At 37.2% G+C, this 16,603-nt stretch overlaps 1 protein-coding gene and 2 long non-coding RNA genes across 4 annotated transcripts in view; 2 read left to right on the top strand and 1 right to left on the bottom strand.

Annotated features, from left to right (window-relative positions):
* Positions 1 to 227: 227 nt before the first annotated feature.
* LOC139149761 (uncharacterized) overlaps positions 228 to 16,603 on the top strand; it is an 85,712-nt gene continuing 69,336 nt past the window's right edge. Inside the window, exon 1 of the long non-coding RNA XR_011556139.1 lies at positions 228 to 1,116. This is a non-coding gene — a long non-coding RNA (uncharacterized lncRNA). The remainder of the gene's footprint in view (positions 1,117 to 16,603) is intronic.
* LOC139150546 (uncharacterized) lies at positions 4,373 to 7,740 on the top strand. The gene is made up of 6 exons (XM_070722983.1): positions 4,373 to 5,291; positions 5,496 to 5,611; positions 5,853 to 5,929; positions 6,122 to 6,179; positions 6,328 to 6,407; positions 6,645 to 7,740. The coding sequence occupies exons 5-6, from the start codon at positions 6,328 to 6,330 to the stop codon at positions 7,738 to 7,740; spliced, it is 1,176 nt and encodes a 391-aa protein (XP_070579084.1). The 5' UTR covers positions 4,373 to 5,291; positions 5,496 to 5,611; positions 5,853 to 5,929; positions 6,122 to 6,179.
* Positions 8,769 to 12,487, bottom strand: LOC139149734 (uncharacterized). 2 transcript variants are annotated; one of them, XR_011556134.1, is made up of 3 exons: positions 11,676 to 12,481; positions 9,481 to 10,853; positions 8,769 to 9,309 (listed from the first exon to the last, which is right to left on the bottom strand). It is a non-coding gene; the product is annotated as an uncharacterized lncRNA (long non-coding RNA). The 2 variants fall into 2 exon arrangements; XR_011556133.1 differs by having other exon boundaries at positions 8,769 to 10,853; positions 11,676 to 12,487.

Below are 16,603 nucleotides of genomic sequence, written 5' to 3'. Positions count from 1 at the left end.
GATGGTCCTCGCAGCGTAAATTGTTGCCTTCAACACGATTGGAACTAATTTGGGATAATTGGAATTTCATATTTTTCAAATTTCTCAAAAGTGTTAGGTGCCGTATAGCTGAACGTTACAATGTTGCAAATTACTCATAAAAACAAGTGTGTAATCTAACAAGAAAAGCAGATTAGATGATATTTGTAGGTTAAATCGGCATTACTTCAACATCCAATTATCCCAAATTAGTTCCAATCAGTTTCTTGGTAGTCCAAGTCGATCAAAGGTCAAACCTTTGTAGCAGATAAAGCATCGGCCTTCGAATTGGTATCCAGGCAACGGTGCGAGAACCGGTACTATCTGCAATTACATTGGTTGAGTGACAAGGCTTTGGAGGGAGGTGCAGCCGGTTTACAGTCTTGCCAAACAAAATTAGTCTCCACTGCCAACAACTGGAACAAAAATGGGATCCCCTCAAGACAGAAACCTTCGCTGTAAAATACCATTGTTATTTTCATCGGTATGTATTTCGTTCGCCGTTCAACGGCTTTCTTGCCGTGCTCTACCGAGGACAGAGATCAGATTGAACTTGAACAATGAATGGAAGTTTCACTTGAGCCAGATAACATTGATGAGATCGAATCTACTGGAAACGATTTCTCTGCAGCAAAGAGACAGACTTTAAAACGACCCGAGAGTTTGGGCTTCTTGCAAAGTGGCATGTGGCTCTAAAAACCGAACTATCCAGATGTACGATACTTTGATTGATTCACATTCTCGCTGACGACGACGCATATGGTATTTTATACCTCCATGGGTACTTGTAGTAGTACACGTCAGCAGTAATAGGATTATTCTTAACCGGAGGATGATTCTAGATCACCGAGACAATAATCAGCCAATAATTCTCCGCAGAGGTCAATTACTAGCAAATTTCACGGTATACGTCACCCTATTTACGGACAGGGACACTTGGGATGATAAACATTAAATGTGAATTATCGTGTGGACACTCAAGGAAGCTTGCCGATTTGATAACACATCTAGATAATTCGTGCTCTTTTATAACGTGATGGGAGAGAATACAAACCCACGGTATGAGAGAAAATGGCGGAAAAATTATCAGTTATGACGGTGAGTAATGACGAATTAACAAATTTCACTGATATGTAGAGGAATTGATTTCGAGCTCTTGCAACGGAACGATTTACAGTGTATTAGTACCTAGTGTTTATCAGCATTTTGATAGAATGGTGATGCTTTTGGGTTTTGTTACGTTGTTTTTTAAATGTTCGTTTGATCGTCTTCGTCAATTTTGATTTGCGAATTGGCCGAGGACGCCTTTCGATCCTCGATGTCGCCTCTGTCGCTTGGATCAACTTCAAGTTGCAAAGACGTACAAGGGCTTGACCTACGTTAATCAAACGCAAAGTTCTCTGACCTGTGGCATCATGCCGACCGGATGAGATACAATCTTACCAGATGGCGGAAAGCGTTATGTAACAGTAATTTTCAGTAAGGCCAGTCAGCCTATTCTAAGGGCATAGTCTAATACCTGGACTGGACTCGACTCGTGGACTGGACTATGGACTATGGACTATGGACTGGGTCCATAAACTGAACTATGGACTGAGTCCATAAACTGAACAAGAATTTTTATTTTCCATAGTGATCCCGTGTATCAGAAATGCATTCTGAAAGAAATTTTAAATATAATCTTTATTCCATATCCTAATGTTGTTAGCCTAGCACTCTCAGAGATGTTGTGTATCGTTGAATTAACACATTAAATGAAAGGGTAGCACTGTGCACCTTAATTTAGTATTCAAAATCAAATGATAATATAACAGGGCTCAATAAGTTATCAACTTCACCATGCAAAAATGTCTGCCATTCCATTTCTTCAAATATCCCAAATTTTACTGAATGTACTTGCAGCTTTTAAGGGATGAATCAAGTGTACCTTTCAGCTGGCATGCGTTGAAGTGGTTGCCGTGGTTCCCATTGCTAGTGGGAAGACTTTTTTGTCACTGAGAATATCACGTTGACTGAATAGATGTGCAACAGGTACATAAACAGATGATATCATGCACATGTCAGTTAACAATCATAATCCTACATTATTATTGATATCTATGCAAGTTTAAAACTAATGAACAAGGGAGCAAACATCTTCCAATATCATATAAGAAATCATATCAAAGCTACAATTTAATTTCAACAAGGAAACTTAAGATAGGTGAAGTATTTTTTATTTGAAAAAGCAATGGATTTCTGTCATTCATCTAGACAATTGGTTGCAACTATTTGTAAGAACTTATCCAGAACAAACGAAGCACTGTAATGTTGAATATGACCAGGTATGAGAAAGCAGTCGGCAGACTAATTAGGGGTGGGCCATCTGATATCCTGGGGGGGGGGTCTGGAAGATTTAAGAGGTTGCATTTTTTTTACCTGATCCACTGAAGTGTTATTTAATAAAGACCTAGATGATAGTGTCACTTACAATCTCTAATGAATTACCGTGTGTGCATTCTAAGATCAAAGTTCACAGATGCTGGATTGTGATATAGTGTTGTTTGTTTTCTTACCACAACTCTGGGAGGCTTTCTGTGCAACCACCTGTGCAAGCTGCAATGTTTAAACCCACATCTTCTGTTCTGTGGTAAATTGGGTTTAATGAAGGTGTTGTACCTGTTGATAATTTTGTGGTGAAATAAAGACAACAGTTCAGTGGTTGATAGCGACTTAAATTTACAAGCCTTGACAATGACGCCTTCCAAATGTCCACTCCTGATAAAGCACTGACTGTGGTTACATAACGAGGATCACACCATTGAACTGATAATGATTTTAGAACGCTACCTGTGTTCATTCAAGGGCTCGATAAGTTATCAATTTCACCATGGCAAAATGTCTCCTCATTGCCATTCAATTCTTGAAATATCCTAATTTTTACTGAATGTACTTGTAGCTTTAAAGGGCTGAACTCACTGTGTACCTTTCTGCTAGCATGAGTTGAATGGGTGGTTCCCTTTGCTGGTGGGAAGACCTTGTGTAACTGAGAAGGCATGCACCTGTCAGATACAATATCGTAATCCTACCTTATTATTGTTATCTATACAAATTTAAATCTAATGAATCAGGGAGCAAATTATCTTCCACTATCACATTGTAAAATCAGATAAAAAACTTCAATTAATGTTCAACAAAGTAATTTAGCGGCTATTGAACCACTCTTTTTTGGGGAGTGGAGATTTAGCCGAGTGGTTCTCTCTGTGGCCTCTCCGCTAGGCGACTGATGCCGTATGTTGTGGGTTCGAACCCGATTGAAAACTAGCCGTATTTAAAATAGGTGAAGTGTTTTTTGCTTTGAAACAAAAAAGGCATGGATATGGATTTATTGATCTAGACAATTGGCTGCAACTATGTTATTGTATGAGTTTACCAAGAACAAATATGATCAGTTATGAGAAAGCAATTGAATACTGTAGATGATTTTATTAAAATGGACAGTGGCTATTTACAGTGAAGCATAACAGTAGGGTGAGAGACTATGCACAGAGTACAGTGATATCAAGTGCTTCTTTTACATGGCCAAGATTCGGGAAAACGGGTTTTCCCATAGATTAAGCAATTTTGGCGGGAAAAAAGTTAATTAACTGTTAACTGCATACATTCAAGATCAAAGTTCACAGATCCTGGATTGTGATACAGATGTGCGGATACAGTGTTGTTTGTTTTATCTTACTGCCACTGGGCAATTGCATCTCAGGCTTTCTGTGCAACCATCCGTGCCACTTAAACTTACAAGCCTTGACACTGACACCTTCCAAGTGTCCACTTTTGATCAAGCACAGACTATAAATCTATGCAAACTTAAAACTTATGAACAAGGGAGCAAACATCTTCCACTATCACATTATAAATCAGATGAAAAGCTTTAATTAATGTTCAACAAGGGAACGTAAGATAGTTGAAGTGTTTTTTGCTTATAAAAGGCACAGATTTCTGTCATTGATCTAGACAATTGGCTGCAACTATTTGAAAGAACTTATTACCCAGAAAAAACGAAACACTGTAATGTGGAATATGACGGCCATACAGTGAAGGTGTAAGGGTAAGAGACTGCGCACAGAGTACAGTTATGTGAAGTTTGGGAAAGGGAGGTTTCCCATTGATAAAACAGTTTTGGCGGGAAAAATGTTAAGTCACGTGGATTCAGGTGATAGTATCACTTACAATCTGTGATTAATTAATTAACTTGGATACATTCATGATCAAAGTTCACAGATGCTAGATTGTGAGACAGTGTTGTTTGTTCATCTTTCTACCACCCCACAATGGAGGCTTTTTGTTCACCAACCTTGCCAACCGCAATAAATTTACAATAGCCTCTGTTGTGTGGTTAATTGAGATTAATGAATGTACCCGTTGTTATGGCCGAACAAAAAAAATGTGCTCTTCCGATAACCCGACCTACCTTAATTTTTACCTGGCGACCATGAACTTTTGAGAGGTACGTAAACACGAAAGTAAAAAATAAGAAAGAAAAAACCCTTAGAATCACGAGTTCGTTACTTTACATTTGATGTTTGTTTGAACGAGGACGTCTTTTCTGTTTTTTTGTCCTTTTCTACCGGTATATATGATACATTTTTCTGGAAATGTTCTGGCCAGTGTTTGACCACCCTGAACCCCTAAGAAATGCATATTTAAAACGTAAATATTTTGGAAAAAATCCTTGCCCATGCTAGTTTGAAAACGATGTTAACTGAACTGCACAATTTATTTTACTTTATTTATTTATTTATTTTTGCCTACTTTCTTTGGTGGAATAAAGACATCAGTTCAGAGGCCGATAGCAACTTAAATTTACAAGCCTTGACAATGATGCCTTCCATATGTCCACTCCTGATCAAGCACAGATTGTAATTGCATAATGATTATGACACCAACTTTGAATAAAGTACTTAATATGTATCACGTGAACACTACAAGTGTACCACATCCGCAAATAGATAACCACACTATTTCAGAATGGACATGCAAAAACGTAGCTACAAAAAACGGCTTCTTAGGACATATGCAGAAGTCCTCAAAGGTACAAATGGTACAAATGAACTTGAAGAACAGAAAATCAATGATTGTCATGACGAAGGCTGTTCGCAAGAAGAGTCTGCTGTAAGGGCATGTAGTGAGTCTATGGTAACTCCACTAGAAATCTCCCAAGGTGAACCTGGAATACCAAGAATCTCCCCAAGAAAGTGCTATTTTTCTTATTCAGCTGTTTCACTGAGATACAAAAGGTAAGGTTCTGAAATCTGAAAATATTTGTTTTGTATTCTAAAAGGAACTCAATTTTGTCTCAAATTTTAATACACACAAATATGGACAGAAGTTAAAGAAGGTGACACAAACTTCCATAAGTTCCCAAAGTGTTTTGTTACATGTTATCTGGAAATTTATGTTGAGCAAAGAGTGAATGTCGTGGAATTGTTTAACTTTTTCAGGGAACTGGAGTGCGACGATTACAATTCGGCGAATAAGGTGACAAGCCGAAATGTGAAAAAAAAAACCGCTTAAAAAGGAGAAGAAGCAACTCATACGCACATACTCGTGGGAGGAGGTAAGTTCACAACCCAATGATATTTTACGGAAAAGGTTTGAAGACTGCCAGAAGAAATGCCATCCATATGCAAACTGTATTGACATGGTTGACCACATTCATACCTTGAAGTGAAATGAAATCGCACAGTGAGGCCTTACTCGTCAGCAGGTCTGCAAAATCTTTGCAACATATTTTTCTCACGTTGAAACATCACTTTCTACTTTAAAGTAGATTGTATATTTCTGACCTTATATTTCAGATTGATGATGCTGTTGCAAGTGTTGGTGACTCTGATACAATATACATCAGTTCTGATTCCTCAGTTCATAGTGAAAGGTAAATATTTCATCACTGTATTCATTTTGTACCAATAAGTATGGTCTCCTACACTATCGGCGTTGATTTCTTCCATTGCTAAAGAATTCCCGTCTAACACAAATTGTCTTTATTTTATATGAACGATCATTCTTTGATTGATATGTATGTCTTTTTAATATTGTCATCTGTTCTGATTCTTGAATGTTTTAGGGAAGATAATGGTGATGAGAAAACACCTTTTCAGCAAAGGAAAGATATAGAGTATGAGGTAAGGTAAATTTTGCGCTAGTATTCATGGTTAAAGATAAAGAAATATATTCGCGCTCCATCGCTAGTGTATGCTTTTATGTGACTTTGATTATGGCCACTGCTGATATAGATATCCTCACAATGTTGCAATCATTTTGTTTTTGCAGATGACGAAGACCACCACAACTTTGTCAGCCTTAGAAGAAGTGATAGAAATTAGTTCAGACTCCGAGCAATGTACAGACAGGTGAGCTGAATAAAACATTCTGAACCTTGCGACCGACAGCAGCAGAATTACAATTACTACACGTAGAAAGTAGAGTGTCTTAAAAAAACAAAAAATATTCAACTCAAGAGTGAATCCTGGTATTGACTCACTCAAACCAAACCTTAGTTCATTATAGTTTAAATGATGGTTAGCCCCCAGAAGAGTTTCAAATTACATGCATTTCTGACCTATTGTACTATATTATTATTTTTTCAGTGGAGATAACACAAGTTATGTAGATGATCATGCACCACAACTCTACAATAATGACCAAGATTTGCCAATCATTATTGAGGGGAAAACATCAGGAATATCAACAGGTAAAGCTGTGTCCCTGCTACTGCAACCTGGCAATGAGCATAACATCGCAACAACCATCCCCGATTGTGTTAATAGGAATGTAGCTTTTGTTTGTGACACGAAACATATGGCAAGCTGGAAGGATATTCTATGTGATGGTAATGGGTCCTGGGAAACAAAAGGGACAAAGACGTTCTTTTACAAGCACAATATCTCATCTAACAAACTCGAACAGGTAGATGACAGTTATTTTGGTAAAAGGGACGTATTTAAGGTAAAAAGAAGACAGTACGTAAATAAAAGTTCCCCTGATTTTCATCGAGTGGTAATCAGACTCATGAAAAGTGATGGAGTTGAAAACAATTTAACATTTGTGCAGTATTTTTTTGATGGGCCTGAGCATAACATCGTAGTTAAGAAACACGGAAATTCAAAGGAAGGTAAGCCATATTACCGAACAAATGAGTCCACAAAATCCAAAATCAAGTTATTGTCAGCATCTAGTAAAGCAAAGGCAGTTGTTCATCAGGTTATTGAGGATGCTGGTGGTGTCATGAATATCAAATCAGTTGGGCAGTTTCCTCGCAATCGAAAACAAGTGACAAATTTCAGACATGTGACCAAGAGGCAAGAATTTTTAGATAAAGATTCTGTTGTAGAGCTGATTGAAATGGCCAAAAACGATGAATTAGACAAGAAGCAAGCGTACATAAGATCTGTAAAAGTGTCTCCAGAATTAATGGTTGTGTTAACCACTGATCAGCAGCTAAGTGACATTGAAAAATTTTGTACGAAATCAGATAACTTTTGTGTGTTAGGAGTAGATCCTACCTATAACCTGGGAAACTTCCACGTAACACTTACAACATTCAGACATTTGATGCTTCAGAACAAACACGGAGCACATCCGGTGATGTTAGGTCCAGCTCTTATTCATCAAAGGAAAAACTTTGAAAGTTATTTTGAGCTTTCGTCTGCCTTGGTGAGTTTACATCCCCCACTAGGGGTTTGAAAGCTTTTGGATCTGATGGAGAACACAATGTATATGAAAGTTTGAAGTCCACCTTTCCAGAAGCATTTCATCTTATGTGTGATATACATATGAAAGATAATGTGATGTCTAAACTGACTGACCTTGGCATAAAGGGTAATACAGCAAAAAAGTACGTTCATGATATATTTGGTCGTACGTTTGATGAGAAAAAGGAAAAGGGCCTTGTTGATGCTGTAACCCCAGAAGAATTTGATGAAAAATTAGTAAATTTGCAGAATGAGTGGGTCGACAGGCACCAGAAAGGAGGGGAATTTTTCAGTTACTTTCTGGCAAACAAAGCGGATCTGATAAAAAGTACAATGTTAGCTGATATACGCACTATGTGTGGACTAGGTTATCCACCAAAAATGTATAACCAAAATGCAAATGAGTCAATTAACAGCATGATAAAAAGGGATAACAACTGGCAAAAACAAGCGACCTAGCGGCCGATATAGCTCCGCTGTTATTGCAACAGGAAGTGACATTGTAGCAATTTAAGTACATGATTATTTGGGTGGTTTGCAAAGGATGGTGTCAGAAGTGAGCAACAAAAGGAAGGTGATGCTGCTCAGGGAATGAGGTTATTGTCTTTACTGATATTGCAACACATTGCTAGAGACAAATGTGATAATAACGAATGCAAGGACACCACTAGTAAGCTGAATATCAGTGTTGCCAATTATTGAGGAGAGGGCTTGTTGACAAAGCTACTGATAATGTATGATTAAGGGCTGTGATTTGATGTGCTCTGTGCAAAGTATTCATTCGTCAACAGTGTAGTGTTGTAAATATTAGTGTTGACATTTGAATTTGAGTGTGTAGAAAATTGAAATGTTGTAAGTAATCAGGTTGTAATGAGAAGCTTAATAGCTGGGCATAATAGCCTGTTGTAGGAAGTGAATTAGAAAATGTAGTTGGCATACAAACAATGGAAGTATTTTTGAGTTGTTGTATAAATGAACATATAGTAGTATTGTACTAAAAAGTGACCAGAACAAAAGTAGTGAATATGAATGTTGTAATTTTTATTTATTGTGATGAAACACAAATAGAACTTTGATGAAATATATCAAAACCATCATCAAGAGGAACACCTGATGGTATGTGTGAAAAATACGAAACATATCAAAACCATCATCAAGAGAAACACCTGATGGTATGTGTAGAAAACAAGAAACATATCAAAACCATCATCAAGAGGAGCACCTGATGGTATTAAGTGTAAAATATACGAAACATATGAAAACCATCATCAAGAGAAACACCTGATGGTAAATGTAAAAAATACGAAACATATCAAAACCATCATCAGGCGGAACACCTGATGGTATGTGTAAAAAACACGAAACACATCAAAATTATCATGAAGAGGAACACCTGATGGTATGTGTAAAAAACACGAAACATATGAAAACCATCATCGAGAGGAACACCTGATGGTATGTGTAAAAAACACGAAACATATCAAAACCATCATCAAGAGAAACACCTGATGGTATGTGTAGAAAACAAGAAACATATCAAAACCATCATCAAGAGGAGCACCTGATGGTATTAAGTGTAAAATATACGAAACATATGAAAACCATCATCAAGAGAAACACCTGATGGTAAATGTAAAAAATACGAAACATATCAAAACCATCATCAGGCGGAACACCTGATGGTATGTGTAAAAAACACGAAACACATCAAAATTATCATGAAGAGGAACACCTGATGGTATGTGTAAAAAACACGAAACATATCAAAACCATCATCAAGAGGAACACCTGATGGTATGTGTAAGAAACACGTTATCGTAAACAATGAACATGCAAAGAAGTTTTATAAACAGTACGAATCATCTAAATTCTCGTAGGTTGACAGATGAAGTTTGCGGTTGGTGGAAGGACGTTGGAGTTCGATGAAAGTAGTTGTCATACTATTTTTATGTTGGAATACCTTGTGGTTATGATAAGCTGAGTTGTTGAAAACATGAAACAGTAGTGAGACTGGTGAAATTGAGAGAAGGTTGGATGCTAAAGTTTAGAGTGCTTCTGATACTTCAATGGGTTGTGTGACGATGAAAGTTTTGTTGTAGGTGAGTTTGAGTGATGTGGCTTTCAGTAGTGTCCGTGTGGCAACTTTAATGTCCGAACAGATCTGATGTGCATTCTGCCAGGTACCGAGGTTGCATTTGTAGCATGTGAGTAGTTTAATGTCGCCGTCAGTGGTTTTAAAGTTGAAAGAAACTTTGCCGTCTTCAGTACACAGCTCTTTGAGCGTAGAAGAGTTGCACGAGGTGCAACAAATGATGTCATCTTCATCTACGTCACTTGCGCCAGATGGAATGATGATGGGTGATGTACAAGACGGACATTGCCAGAAAGTTGTGACTTCTTTAATGGAGACAATTTTGCCGAGAGCTGATGAGTTGAAAGATAATTGTTGGAGAGATGTACCTGACACAGTTGTGGCAATGTTCGCACATGGCGTGATCTCAGTATCAGGAGTTGTTACGAGATATTTAACGTTGTCATCTGTCAACCGGATTTTGACTGGGGTGAACTGGTAGGAGTCGTGTTCAACGAGTGTGTCTGTTAGGCTTCCATACAACACTATGGTGCATGAAATGTCTCCAATAGCAATGTGTACATCTTGTTTGAATAAATTTCGATGTGCAAGATATTGGGCAGCATGGATTTTCACAACAGATGCTTTGATATTGTAAGGATCCTAACCAATCAGCCAATCATCCATTTGGCATAAATCCAATGTGGGATATGCGCACCCGGGATTATATGGATACATCAATGCTTCACCACGGATTGCAGATTTATCATTCACAAGATATTTAGTTGATCCTGTGCTTTCAATGACTTGTTTGACGTTTGATAATCTGAAGCAGTCTTGTTGTTCTCATATTCTTTGAGTTGTTGTCGTTTTCTGGGACTGAATCCAACAGCAGGATGTCCAATAGTGTCATCTGAGGCTGTTTGTAGTTTAAAATTAAAAAATGATGCTGATCGGCCTTGTTTTGTAGGAGATACACAATGAATGTATCCTGTAATGACTTTGTTGTATTCGTTTGGTGCTTGACGTTTCATCTGTTGATATACAAAGAGACAGCAGACACAAAATATAAATTAAATGATGGGAGATAGTTTTTAAGAAGTTTTGAGATGTGGTTATCCAATAGTAGTAAAACTGTGTATATTTGAAAACAAAAAATGGTCTGAATGCAGGGATGCAAAATACAGAATGTATGTACAGTGTCGTAATTGTTGTAGTTTGAGATGGTGAGGGTGTGTGAACCATATGAATACGATGAGAAACTAAATTTTTATTGTTCTTGGTTTTAAAAATGGGAGTCTATGGAGAACTACCTTACACATGGAAGTCGATATGAAATGGTATTGTTAACGATATATCGAAGTTCACAGCATGTCTAGGGTAGTTATGAGATAGTTGACCAGTGATTGAAATTACAAGAAAAGATAAAATACACTATACATGAGAGTTAGTATTGCTGCAATCGGCAAGAGAACGTACTTGAATTTGCGTTGTATGGATATGTTAATCTTGTTTTTAGAATTGACACATCGGACACAAAACTATGATGATGGCAGATGGACGTAGCAGAGACATCGTTAGTGGCTCGCTATATAGATGGTGATTCTAGGCACAGTGGTTGTACAGAGTTGTATAGGTTGGCAACATTGGAACTGGCGAGTTTTGTTGCATTTGACTATACCGAGTAGATTTTTTTTTTTAGTATTGGCGACGCATGTTTGTCAATGTCAATCGGAAAGCAGGTGGAATAAGTCATGAAAGAGTGCATCAGATATTACAAAAACTGTGTTTAGATGTAATACAAGCATGAGAGTATGTAAGCCTAACCTAAAGAAAGGGAAAAGTAGATAACTGACCTTGTTCAGAGTTGGAGACGGTAAAATGTAAGTTTAGCTAGCTGAGGGTTATGAAGGTTGGAGGTTCAGTACTGTGACGCAGTTGAAATCGAAATTTCGGAAATATGCAAAATAAGTATCCCGGATTCAGATGTTGCAACCAATCAGAAAGGATATGATATAAGATAAAGGCGTATCAAATACTGGGCAGGCATTTTGTATTTGTGGGAGGGGGATAAATGGGTGTACGATTGCTGCATTGTGATGGAATAATAGGAGTCAAATGTTTGAGTAGTGATCGTTGGTATTTAGTAAACTAAGGCAGAATTTATTTGTTATTGTGCTATCATCATTATTATAGTATTAATTGTAAGCTCACAGTCGTACATTTTGCAGCGTGAAGGGTTGAATGAAAGTGTGGCGGTCCTGATGCAGGGCGCCCTCTATAGGAGAGAAGTGTTGTTTTGGCAAGGATGGAATTCATGGGACGTGTCGGGGAATGGGTTTGTTTATAGAATGAATCAATATCGCAGTACTACTAGTATGTAATCTGTAATGAATGTTTGATTTGATGATCATTATTTATAGTGATTAGCCGATTTTGAATGCCAAACGTGCATAGATCTTCGTTTTGGCGCCTGGGTACACGATGTGCTTTAACCTGTTCACCCCCAATTCCCTGTACTAAACAGGTCCACACTCACCATTGATAAAAATGGATTTGGGAGAAACCGTGGTGGTGAAAGAGTTAAAGCTGCGCTTTTAGACCTATGCAAAGGCTACTAAGGCGCCAAATTCACGGAGAGGTGGTAAAAGAACGATGTTACTGCAAATTTAGACTCGGAGGACAGTGTTCTTTGTAGTTGAATATCAATAAAGTTCATGACTTCAAAAATAATAGAGTGATCTGTAAAATGAACAAACTTTACTTTGAACTGCTTGTAAAACTTGGCAACCAGTCTCTGTGTGTGTCACCATTGAAACTGATAGCTGCTGTAAAGATATAAACATACTAAATAGTAAATTAGTTTACAGACATCTTGCTGCGTCACCTGCTGTTTTGGTCTGTCTGATGTTGGCGCAAAGTTGTAAAAGTTGACCACTAAAAGGGTAAATTCGCGAGCAAACTGACAAACCTAATTAGGTAGTGTATCATTATCCAGCTGTATCTCATCGTCAAAATTATTGGTAAATGTACTGTAATGTCACGAAACTCATGAGCACTCGCACGAAAACCAAGCCTTGTAAACAAAAGAGCATCGTGATGGGGCACTCTGAAATTAACATTATTTCAAACGTCCACTTGTATTGACTATGAGTATCATTTTATAATTACTGACAGCTTGTAGAGGGAAGCTGTTTATTGTATACCAAAGGATTGAAATTGCTTAGCAACAGTTGCTTAAGTTATTTTTCCAAAATGAATCAAGATGGAAAGTTTTTATTTGGAGAGCCATACAATTCCACAAGACGCAGTGTTGGCGGGCAAATTTTCACAGCTCCATTGTAAAACGTTCAGCCCCTACAAAGTTGCACCAAATTTCAAAAGAATGTAACACATGAAATACCTGTTGAGAACCCCTAGCATGGATTAGGTTATCTGTACAAGTACAAATGATTTTTACACAGGAAATTATCTGTGTCATTTTGTGAAATGATGAAGGGTTTATGGCATTATCTGATAAAGTGTCTGGAATTTTTAGAAACACATGCTTATCTATATTCTTATCTATTAGTTCAATAATCCTGCCAAAAATCAGCTAAATTGGCTGAAATTGAAGGAGTTGAAAGATTTTAAGCATTTTCAAAATATCAGGAGTCAAAATTGTACAGAAAACAACGGAATGATAAGATTGCCAGTGATAGCAACCAATGCGCGGTTTGAATAGTTTGGTATCGCCTTAACGCCGGTAACACACAGTCGTGCTATGCAGAGCTATTGAAAGTACACGAATGATAGTGAAAGCAAAGTAAATGCGTATATCTGAAATAAAATGTGGACCAGTATGTGAGGTATTTCAAAGGACTGTAACAGAAAATGATTTTTTAGTGGTGAAGCATTGAATGCATATGGATTTATAAAATATTGAAATCATAAAAATAATAACAGATTGTAGTGTTGATGTAAATATTGAGCTATGTTTTAATTATTATTATTAAGATGTAATAAAGTACAATTTCTTATTGAAATATATGTAGGCATATATATAATATATAATTACATACATACAAACATATGCACATAAATACATGCAGACAGAAACAATATACATACACATACCTGTCTTTCCACTGCACCTGCCTGACTGGAGGGCTGCATCACGATAAATTTTGTAGTGTTACTGTAGCTTGTATACTTTATGTACTGTAATGTTCAGTAGCATAGTTTTGACAAAAGTTTGAAGTTTGTGCATGTACATGACATTTTCTGTTGGTTTCCTCTGTGATTGGCAATGCAGTTGTGGTGTGTTCACACAAATAGGCATTTAAAGGATGTTGTAGGGTGTCTGTTACAATGTGCATGGTAGATATCAGTTGCAAGCATGTTTAATATAGATGCTGTACTTGCCAATGGTAATTACATGTGTGTTCGCAGAGGTTGTTTGCAGCTTATCAATGTTTAAAGGATATTTGGTGATGATGTGTTATGAATTGAGTTGCAAAGTATGTGCTGTTATCATCAGAGTCATTACGGTTCTCTACTACACATAGCTACCAATAGCAAATTATGTGTATTGATTTACTTTGGTTTAAAAAGGTTGAAATTGGTGGTAAATTGCAGCTAATAAGCATTTGAAGGATGTGGTAGGGTTTCTGTAACAAAATGTAGTAAATGCTGTTCCAAGTATGTGCTAGGGTTATCTTGAGTCATTGCAGGCTCTTGTAGCAACCTAGTATTGAATGGTAGAACATTACATTATATTTGTGCGGTGATGACTTTATGATCAGAGATAACTGAGTCAATGGTGCCAATAGTACTGTTGACATTACTGAAAGCAAGATCAATGATTGTGTTGTATACTGTAGTTTTTTCAGAAATCAGCTGGGGACTATTAAAAGTCGTTTCTAAACACTCAATCAGAGATCGATTTTCAGGTATTGCAGCATTGATGTTGAAGTCACCAATAATTAAAAAGCTGTGGGTTGGATCTATCAAACTAGTGATGCTGTGTACATTGTCTTTTAAAGTTGAAACTGTACAAGACTGGGATTTATACACATAGACAATTTGCAATATTCTATTGTCATTGGATTTTACATTGACAAATGAATACTCAATATCATTGGAGGAGAAGTGGTGCGTTGAAATGACGGTGTATGTTTTCTGAACATATACTGCTAAACCATGAGGTGGTCTGGTGGTAGTTGTCTGCTGTTGATCATTTCGAATAACATTGTGAAATCCTGGCAATGCATATGTGTCAGTGTGATCAGTGTTCATGAGACGACTTTCTGCGATACCTATTACATCAGCATTGATATAGTTTGAGTCTGGTGCTATGTCTTGGAAATGTTTGTGAAGAGATCTTATATTCTGAAAGATCACTTTGTGTTTATGCGGTGGCATTTTATACACTGGTGTATAGCAACACTCTACTTGGCATTCAGTGCGCAATCTATGCATTTCTTCTTTTGTAGATAAATACACAGCAATCTTACTTTCGTTAAAATGCAAAATATGCAGATTTTTAAGATTGGTAACTCTACTGAAAGCTGTATAATGCGACTGTGATATTTTTCGTGTACCCATATGAATGACAGCCTTTGGCAAAGTATAACCTTGACATTTATACATTGTTCTAGCAGAAGATGGGCACAGTGGAAATTGTTGTCTCGTTACATAAGCACGGTTAACTGGAAAAGTCCTTGTTATGGCAAAAATGGGAGTAAATGATTTCTTGATATTGATTGTATAGAATGACTGGTATTTTTGTCTCCAGTTTTGACCAATTTTATTATCAGTAAACTTCACCAAAAGAACTGCTGGTTTAGAAATTCCTTGTCTATATTCAATTTTCTTAAGCACACATGTCGCTCCATTTGTCAATCCATCTTCTACATCCAGATTAACTGTACAATCATAGTGTAAATCAACTGCAACTCTGAGCTGTTTTGCAAGACCACCAGTCTGCATGTGACTTGTATATTTTTTATCATGATTCAAATGGCGTAGTGTTACATCTTTGACCTCATCTGTAACATCTCCAATAACAGTTGACACTGATTGTATAATGGCCTTTTGTGTTGTGGTGCTGTTATACACCGATTCATTGAAACTGCTAACCTCATTGTTTGTTGTGAACATGTGAGGTGCAGTGTGTGGATAGTTCTCGTCAGTAGCATTGATTACTCTGCTTTGCAGTTTCTTAATATCATCTTGCGTGTGATTTCCTTCTCTCAACCTGTTAAGAAGGTGTGCAAAAGTTTGATCACCTTTCTGTCGCATAATTTCTGTGAGTTCATACATCACAAAATGTTCTTTCCATAGGTTTGTTCCAAGAGCTCTATGACCTGATACTAGATTATTGTAAATCCATGTATAGGACACTGGTTCAAGTTGAAATAAATCACCAACAAGAAGCACATGGAGACCACCAAATGGGCTGTCATTTCTCATTATCTGTCTACAGCGTAGATCAATTCTTCTAAACAATTCATTGCTTACTAATGAAACTTCATCTATGATCACAAACTTCAAGTGTTTGTATTTGTTGAGCAAAGTATTGTCTTTTTCAGGACTTAACTTAGTGAAGTTCTGTTGTACAGGTATAGCAAATGCATGATGAAGAGTAGTTCCTTCAATGTTGTATGCAGCAGTGCCTGTTGGTGCACATTTCAAAACACGTACATGATCTAAATCATCAATGTCTTGTGATATGTAGTAGCGATGCAATGCTTGATGTAGAGCTTTTATGACAACAGACTTTCCAACTCCAGCTCCTCCAGTG

Source organism: Ptychodera flava, chromosome 14 (genome assembly GCF_041260155.1).
Source record: "Ptychodera flava strain L36383 chromosome 14, AS_Pfla_20210202, whole genome shotgun sequence".
NCBI classification, from domain to species: Eukaryota; Metazoa; Hemichordata; class Enteropneusta; family Ptychoderidae; genus Ptychodera; species Ptychodera flava.
This window is presented reverse-complemented; position numbering and strand designations above follow the sequence as displayed.

What these genes read in the sequence shown, in the direction of transcription:
- LOC139150546 (XM_070722983.1), top strand. Translation starts at nt 6,328, where the DNA reads ATGACGAAGACCACCACAACTTTGTCAGCCTTAGAAGAAGTGATAGAA. An exon ending in TCCGAGCAATGTACAGACAG is followed by an intron (nt 6,408 to 6,644) that starts GTGAGCTGAATA and finishes TTATTTTTTCAG; the next exon opens with TGGAGATAACACAAGTTATG.